Below are 8,820 nucleotides of genomic sequence, written 5' to 3' on the forward strand. Positions count from 1 at the left end.
TATCCTCCTAGTTAGAGACATTCCTATTTGAGATATTATCAGGCATTAAATATGGGTTACTCTCCCAGCGGAGATTAGAATATTGGTTTGTTACGTTGTAAGAAATTAACCCCTTCTGCTAGAGCCAACCCCCATTAGTTCATGGGAGTGTTAACTAGGAGTGAGAATTACTCTATTTTTAATAGGCTGGGCCAAAATTGCCCTACTAAATATTTTAGGATGTTAGGTGCATCTCAAAAAATAGTTGAAAGTGTTGGGTGTACCGTAACCCTAATTTTAAAAAAAAAACACAAAAGCCCAATATTTACAAATTATTAAGATTCAAAAATGAGTACAAGTAAATTCAAAATTTAAAACTGAAATAGTAGTAATAGGGGGAATATGGTTGGTAATTAAATCCAGGAGGAGAGACAAATCTATGATGCCCTGCAAAAGGCAGTTTAGATGGAAAAATTAATTAGTGATGATTAAGTAATCAGACATTCAATTAAAACAGGTAAGCAAACAACCAAAAGATGGATTGGGTCCTAATTGAGCAATGTGGCTGCTAATAATAAAATTACAGGATTCCATTTTCACCTAAACACAACAACATCGGTCCGACCAAGTTGTTATAACTTATAATACCATACTCATATCATTTCTCCATCAATGATACTTAATTTATGTCTTTTTCTACCATTCTGTGCCATTCTGTCCGTTTTTGCTACCGTTAAAACTTAAATCAAATGTGGGATCATCGTTACTACACTTTTTTATAAAATGAAAACATAACAAGTGACAAGAAGGATCCTTAAGAAAATATGCGCCTATTTAATATAAGTTTATTAAAATGAATATAAACTAACGACTCAGCCCAACTAAAAAATTAAACATAATTTTTGTTTATATTATTCTAAACACCGTTTTATCATCAATTATTAGCAGGCACTCGACCTCTATAAACGGGGGAGCTAACTCCGAATTATGAATAAACTTTTAAGCAACAAAAGGTGAGAAAAAAGCAGGTAAAGCTTGAACTATGAGGAAGAAGTCACATTCTGAGCCTTCACTTGTCTTCTTACTTGTTATCACATTGGCCATTATGGTTTCAAAATCAAAAGGGGGAAACACCGTGGTTTATTGGGGCCAGGATGGGAGGGAAGGAACGTTGACTGAAGCATGCAACTCCGGACTCTACCAGATAGTCGACGTTGCATTCTTATCAACCTTTGGAAATGGCAGTTAGCCTAAGATGGATCTCGCAGGTCACTGTGATGCTTCATCTAACGCCTGTCAAACTCTGAGCAAAGACATTAAGAACTGCCAGAAGAAAGGGATAAAGATCATAATCTCCGTTGGAGGTGGCACTCAGACTTACTCTCTCTCCTCTAGAAAAGATGCCATAAATGTGGCAGACTACATCTGGAACAACTCCTTAGGAGGAAAATCCACCTCCAGACCATTAGGTGATGCTGTGCTGGATGGCGTAGACTTTGATATCGAAACAGGTCAGCCTCAAACTCCACTTTCTACACCCGGTTGTGAGTTTTAACCCATGCAGAAAGTGCGTGTGTGCGTGTAGAAATTGTCTAACTTTTCACATCCATTCCAGAAGTAAAACAGAGAGTCATTTTCAACCAGTGTCTAAAAAGTCAGTTCACTAGCGGTGACTATGACTGATATTGGGTGTGTTTGGATTAACGGTGGAGAAGTAACTTTTTTTTCAATCTGACTTTTCCAGAAGTCAGATTGAGTGAAAGTCAGATAGGGTAATGTGATTTATGTTTGGATTGGGTTTTAGAAAAAAGTCAGTTTGAGAAGCTGAAACTTGTTTGGATGATAAATGTAAAAGTAAGTTTGGATACAAAATGACTTAAAAGGATATGAATTTTATTAAGTAGTACATATTTAATAATGTGACCATTTTAAAAGAAGTAAGGAAAATAATACTTCATCTGGTTCAAAATATAAGTTAAATTTTATCCATTTATATTTATCAAGAAACTAGTTAAAATTAATTTAAAATAATAAATATGTAAGGCATATATTTGTTTTTTCAAATATATCTTTATTAATGAAAAGAATAAGAAAATGATGTAATAAATGAATTAAAGAAGAAAGAGAATTTATAGAGGTAAAATTGAAAAAAAAAACCTCATTAAATACTTATACAAAATTAAATATTATCTTATAAAAAAAATTAAGTGCCTTCAAATAAAATTTAGCTTATATTTTAAACTGAAAGGAGTATTATTAAAAATAAAGAAGACGCTGGGGAGGCCTTTGTTATTATTTTTATGTCTCGTTTTGTCTTATCCCAGGTGAGAGAAAATTTTAGGTAGCAAATTCGAACGATATTGTCAAACGCCCTGTAAAAGCAGCTTTGAATAGCTTCTTGCAGAAGTCCATTGGCATCCCAAAAGTCAGATTCAAAAAAAGTGGAACCAAACATGTTTTTTGCCCCATCTGTGACTTTTCCGACTGGGATGCGCGTTTGGGGGTCCAAACGCCATCCCAAACACACCCATTGTTGATATAGCCCTTTTGTTAAAATTCTGAGAAACCTATCTTAAAACTGACTTGTTTGAGACTAATATTATTGATGCAGGAGGAGGTGAAGCTTACTATGGTGAGTTAGCGAGGAGACTGATGAAACACAGCAAACGAAGCAGAAAGAAAGTGTACTTAACAGCAGCACCACAGTGTCCATTCCCAGATGCACATCTAAAATGAGGCCCTTTCTAGTGGGCTTTTTGACTTTGTTTGGGTTCAGTTTTACAACAACCCGCCTTGTCAGTTTTCATCTCGGAGTCCTTCTAACTTCCTAGCCACATGGGCCCAATGGGCTTCTTCTGTTAAAGGGACCCAACTCTATCTTGGACTTCCTGCGTCTCCGTCTGCAGCTGGCAGTGGGTTTGTTTCCACACAAAAGCTCATAGCTCAAGTGTTGCCTTTTGTTAAGAAATCACCTCAGTACGGAGGTGTCATGCTTTGGAACAGGCTTGCTGATAAACAAACTGCGTATAGCTCCAAAATCAAGACAAGGGTTTGAACCTGAATTCAAGTTTAAAATTTGCTTTATGTATGTGTAAAACTTTACGATGTATTTTGAAATAGAAGTACTTAAATTAGTACTACATCAGGGTATTGCACTTGACATGTCTTGAAGCATTGCTAACGTATTCTAACCAGTGAAAACGCACTCTGCAAATTCATTTTCCAGTGTAGTCCAAATATACCAGGGTTGGACTCCCGGCAAAAGCAGACGCTGTCATGACGTTTTTAATTTTTTACATTATGCTTACTCAGCACCAATCCTTTTACCCGAAAGCGGTGGAATAGAACATTGCTGCTGAGATGATTTCATATATATAGTTGGCACTTGGGATGATGGATGGAGGTTTGGGAACTAAAAGCCTAAATTCCAACTCACAGGAATTGAATTTGTGCAACTAAATAAAACAAGGACAACGGATAAGCCCCGTGTATTGCGTAATGAACAGAAGGCTACAGTTCAAGGAGTTGGCGCTACGAACAGCATTCTCAGTCATATGCCTTCTCACTCTCTTGGTTGGTAAAGATCGTAGCCTCTGCGCAACTGGCTGTTTCCAGAGTTTAAAGTCATTAGTAATGAGGCGTCAATTTTAAAAGTTGATATTTTGCTTAAGCATGCCACAATTCACAAATATTTGTGTTTTTTTTTAAAATAAAAGAATAAACATATATTTAACCAAAACAGAAAACGAAAAAGGTCAGCATTATATTTTCATTACAAGCCAAGAGGGCGGTGCAATCGAAAAGATCAACATTGTCTGAAACTTGAAAAACATTGAGAGGTAAAGTGCTGCAGAAGAACTGAAAGATCATGTTCAACCGGCCCTGCACGTGAAGCCCGAAGGGTGTTGGGAATGTTCATCCTTTTCCCGCAAGAAATTATCTTCAGATTGTATTAGCTGATCTGCTGTCTGAAAGCGCATATTGTTATGGAGAAAGAAAGTGATGCAATATATGGCACTCGCATTCTCATGAACTTCCTCTACTAGACATTCCATGTGGGCAGTAGTGGGACATCATTGAGACTTGGCTGGACTGATGACAGAGCCGAGATGCTCTGAGTTTTTAGGCCATGAGCAGATATTAATGAGGTAATGAACAATTTCTTCAAGAAGGGGGCGAACCTGAAACCAGAAGGGGCCGACACCACAACAGGATGGTTGGCCGAAGGAGTGCTCGTTGTGTTCCACGCGCCAGAAATCGCTTCCTCGTGTTGGATCCTAATCGGATCCTTATCGGGTCCCCCTTCTAACCAGGAATGCACTGGAGGACAGCAAATCTAGAACAAATATTGTTGCTGATAAAGAATATGCACGACTTGCAATGTGGGGGATAATTTACCGTTAGATTTAGTTCAAATTTTGAGGGATGATATTCACACTTTATGTTTAAATGTTCAATGAAATAAGACCTAAAACGTAAGCTTTAAAAGCATAGTGTCTTTGATTTTTAAGAATTTCAAGTCTCCTTTGATGGTTGGGAAAGATAGGAATGAAATAGAATGAGAAAATAGAGAATAAAATGAACTAAAATGACAACAGCCGGATAGATTTATGCAAATGGAGAAGCATAAATAAAGATAAAGATGTACAAAGTCATAAATTTGTAGTCCTAATTTTTAACGAATCATGCTTAATATAAGAAATTATCTTCACGATTATGGTCAATCAAACATTATAATGAAATAAAATCATTAGAAAAATATGCTTATATTAGAATGTATGATAATTAGTACAGGAAAAGCTATTTGTAGAGTTGAAGAAAACAAGACCTCAACGCATGCCGTAAGAATTTAAATCTGCCAATTTAAACTAGATCAACATCTAGTCGTGTGTCAAAAGTATGGTTAAAAAAGTTTATAGACATGATCCCACCAAGGAAGTTTAACCGGCCTCGAAAGGAAACATGCAGCGAAGAGTACATCTTCCTAAAGAGGAAAGAGAATTTCTATAGTGTGATGGTTCTTTTGCAAACTCGAAAGGAAAGCCGGGTCCATTCATCACGCAAATCAAATATCATCAATTTCCTGAAAAGAGCAAAAGCCATTTCTTGTGGAAACAAATAGCACCCCATTCTACATTACGAAATACACTCGTTCCGTAGAGACGTTAAAAAAAAAAAAAATCGTAGTTGCCGGACAGGAATGATTTACAAGCTCGCTCGTCATTCTGAATTAGAACACACCATAGAATAAATGCTCGTATTAGGCTAGGCTAGTCAATCCAGCGAGTTACTCCGTCCTCGCCAACCGTAGCCAAAATCTCAATGCGTATATCCAGAACGGCCTGCAATTCATATAATTAGCAGGAGAATCAGAAAATCCGAACAAGAAAAGCACTTGGGTAGGGGAATTGTCTCAGAGAAACAGAGCACTTACCGATGAATTTCTACAGTTGACTAACCTACATTCCTCTAGGGAACCTTCCAGCGTCCAGTTCTCCCAAACATCAAAACTATGACTAGCAAATACAAATTCCATTCTTCTATTTATCTGAAAAACCAAAAGCAACAAATTGAATCAGGAAATCCATACCATGGTTGCAGCCCTCATCCAGAATTAATTCCCCTTGACACAAGCAATTGAGCAAGTAAAAGAATCTTCAATGAACTTTAGAGTCCAAGAGAAGTTTCGTGTAAAACTCTTGGAAACAATGTAATTACCTGCAGCAACTTTCCACCTGAAGCAAGAGATCGCAAGCCAATTGTGTCCTGGAGCAAACATATTGACATGCAAAATATCAGCTACTTGGCATCTAATATAGCTCATACAACTTCAATTTGTTTGCCAAGGCATATCATGAAATAAGGCCCATAACAACAACTAAGTTCCTTTGAAACAAACCTTGCTTCTGAAAATGATGAGGAACTGTGCAGCAGGGTCTCTCTTTGACACATTTGACATGGAATCTAGAAACCAACCTCCTCCTTTAACTCTTTGCCTGGAGACATGGAGGGCAGGACGGTCTCTTGCATATAGTGCTACAATATATCCATCTTTCAGAACTTCACTACACTTTCCACTAAACCTCATGCTTGACTTTAGGAGTTGGTTGGTAGATGATTCTTGCATAGATTCCAATGGAGTTTTTCTACTTCTTGAGCCTTCAGGAGAAGGACACCGAGAGCTGGAGCTCAAGGCTTGATCAGTGCCACTCATTGCCGTATCCTCTTCTCTGTGAGATGTACTTTCTTTCTCCAATACAGGATCTTCTGACTTTTGATGGGCCTTTTGGCGGGAATGCCTCTTCTTGGCCTTTTTACCTGACCTACTTCGCCTTCCTTCAGACCGAGCTGTACCGCTCTGAGTCAAACCAGAAGTCTGATGCCGGGCAGAAGACTCTTTTACATGATTAGCCTCTTTCTTTTGGGAGCTTTCAGGGCTTAAGAGAATATCACCTGTAGGCTCCCTAACACAGATCTGCAGAGCACGCTCTTTGTCTAGTTGACCAGATAGTTCGTTTTCATCACCTACTTCATTATCTTCTTCCTCATCAGATATGGCATTTTTAGGAATAATTCCATCAAAGAAGTAAGTCTGCAGGATAGATATAGCTTTCTCCCTTATCTCCATCCAAACTTCTTCACTGTAATCTGCACTTCTAGGAAGTATCAACACATTAGGCATCTCCTTTACCTGAAGAAGACAGAAGGCGAAGCATGTTAACATCATTGTTCATTGGATTCTTACTTTTGTGTATAGAGACTCTAATATATATCATTATTTATGAGTGACTGCATCTGGGTGTGTGTGTGCGCGCAGACGGGCACGCGCATTGATGAACTTCAGGCATGCCTGTATCAAAATACATTTTCCACTCTCTTCTCATCAAAGTTGAGCAAATACCAATTCCAAACTCAATTACTAGAAGATCTTGCTTTTGGACTATAACTCATTCCTACCTCTCCCAATCCGGTCATTTGTTTTCCTTTAACTACCCCTTTTGGTAAAGAAGGGTTAATTTGTTTGATAATGCTGCCAATTGTTAATGATAATGAATCTTTTAATTCTTAAAGCATCTCGACAGTCCACACCCACGGCAGTCATGGTTCTGGTTACCATCACAAGGCCTGAGAAGTCAGCAAAATAACAAAAAGTAAATAAAAAACAAAAATTTCCCTATTCAGATGTCTAAATTTATATGGATGCCCGTATGAAACATTACAAATTAAAGAATTTCAAATCTCATCCCCACACAAATCAAAACCAACAGCGGCCATACCCATGCTTCCATCCATTGCGGTCCTTCTGCGCCATCCAAAGCACATCCAGCTAAGGTTCCATCAATCAAAAGCTGCTTCACAGCACAATCGTCCAATAGCTGACTACTACCCGTATTCACAAGAAAAGCTCCTGTGAAAATATTAAAATTATACAGGCATTCAGAGAATACATATCATAATAAATTATATAACAAATCTCTTAAATATGCCCATGAATATACCAGGTTTTACATGTTGTAGACATTCAGCATTGATAATTTGAATCGTGTCATTTGTTAGAGCACAATGAAGAGATATAAGATCACTTGCAGCAAGTAAATCATTAAGAGTTTCCATTCTTCGTGCAGCTGGGGGGAAATTTATTGAAGGCCAACCAACTTTTCCTTTTTCCTACAGGGAGCAAGGCGTAAAAATTGAAGACTGCAGATTGAGAAATTCCAATCACTGCATCATTAACAAAAGCTGAAACGAAGATAATGTTCTTTCAGAATTGGAAATACCAGTTCTAGTTCTATTCCAAACTCAAACTAAATATGAGCTTCTAGCTCGGAAATTTCGCACCTGGTTTTTTGTCCCCCCCCCCCCCCCCCAAAAGAGGATGTCATCAGGGAAGAGCAAAACAAATCAACATATTTAGCTGATCTTTCATGGCAATACAATTCGTAAAGTGGGAATAATCCAACAAGGTACCTGCTGAACATCGAAATAAAGAACGTTCATTTTAAAGGCCAGGCTGCGCGTGGCCAGAGCCCGGGCAGAAGCAGATCTACCTACGATGCCCAGAACCAGCCCGCGGCATCGTCTCATTCCCCGGCACAGCGGCTGCACGGAGCCGAGCCATCCCGAAGCCGAGAGGGCGTGGCGAGAGAGGAGGTGAGTACGGCGCAGCAAGCCAAGGAAGAGCGCCATGACGGTGTCAGCGACCTCCTCGGCACGGGAAGTGTCGACATGGATGAGGCGAAGCCCAAGGTCATTGGCTAGGGCGGAATCGACAGCGCGGTCGGCTGAGCCAAGGCAGAGGATGAGCTGGTAGGAACGGAGCCGGCGCTGGGCTGCGCGGGGGAGGTAGGCGAGGGAATGAAGAAGGACGGCGGAAGCCGACTCGATCTTGCCCTCGGCCAATCGGCTGAGGGGAACGTGCTCGACAGTGGCAACGCCGGCGAGGGAATCCTGCTCCAAGGCGCAATCGTCGATGCAGTTGAGAGTGACCACAAGAGGAGGAGGCGTATGGTTGTTGTGGTGGGACATTGGCGCAGGGGATCTGACAGCAGCGTTGTGGATGGTGAGAGAAGCAGAGATCGCCGTCGTCTTCTCCCTCCACTTCAGAGTGATCTCTGGCCTCTTGGGATGCCCGGAACATCGTTGTGGAGTGGGTTATGGTGGGTGTCGATGTAATTTTGAGCATCTCTGAGGGCAAAGCATCGCATATGATTTCAAATCTTGGATCCTTTTTGCGCGAAAATTACAGTGAAATACCAGTTTCAAGGGAAGGCAGTATTCTTTTATTTTTTTTCCTACAGCTTAATATTAAATACTACCTTCATCAAATAGTTTTAATGCGGT

The 8,820-nt window shown here is 39.6% G+C and overlaps 1 protein-coding gene and 1 pseudogene across 1 annotated transcript; one reads left to right on the forward strand and one right to left on the reverse strand.

Moving 5' to 3' along the window:
* The first annotated feature begins 1,021 nt into the window (after positions 1–1,021).
* On the forward strand, positions 1,022–3,034 carry LOC114727835 (basic endochitinase-like; annotated as a pseudogene).
* Positions 3,035–4,729: 1,695 nt separating this feature from the next.
* LOC114727854 (C-terminal binding protein AN-like) lies at positions 4,730–8,594 on the reverse strand. Its single transcript, XM_028914626.1, has 7 exons — positions 7,948–8,594; positions 7,479–7,647; positions 7,257–7,387; positions 5,879–6,670; positions 5,698–5,745; positions 5,414–5,527; positions 4,730–5,321 (listed from the first exon to the last, which is right to left on the reverse strand). The coding sequence occupies exons 1-7, from the start codon at positions 8,503–8,505 to the stop codon at positions 5,250–5,252; spliced, it is 1,884 nt and encodes a 627-aa protein (XP_028770459.1). The 5' UTR covers positions 8,506–8,594; the 3' UTR covers positions 4,730–5,249.
* Positions 8,595–8,820: the final 226 nt, after the last annotated feature.

This window comes from Neltuma alba, unplaced genomic scaffold (assembly GCF_004799145.2).
Source record: "Neltuma alba isolate B1F8T4 unplaced genomic scaffold, ASM479914v2 tig00012508_pilon, whole genome shotgun sequence".
NCBI lineage: Eukaryota > Viridiplantae > Streptophyta > Magnoliopsida > Fabales > Fabaceae > Neltuma > Neltuma alba.

Coding starts and splice junctions, on each gene's coding strand:
- LOC114727854 (XM_028914626.1), bottom strand. CDS start 8,505: ATGTCCCACCACAACAACCATACGCCTCCTCCTCTTGTGGTCACTCTC. Junction 7,388..7,478: donor TCTACAACATGTAAAACCTG/GTATATTCATGG, acceptor ATATTTTCACAG/GAGCTTTTCTTGTGAATACG. Junction 6,671..7,256: donor CGCAATGGATGGAAGCATGG/GTATGGCCGCTG, acceptor TGTCTTCTTCAG/GTAAAGGAGATGCCTAATGT.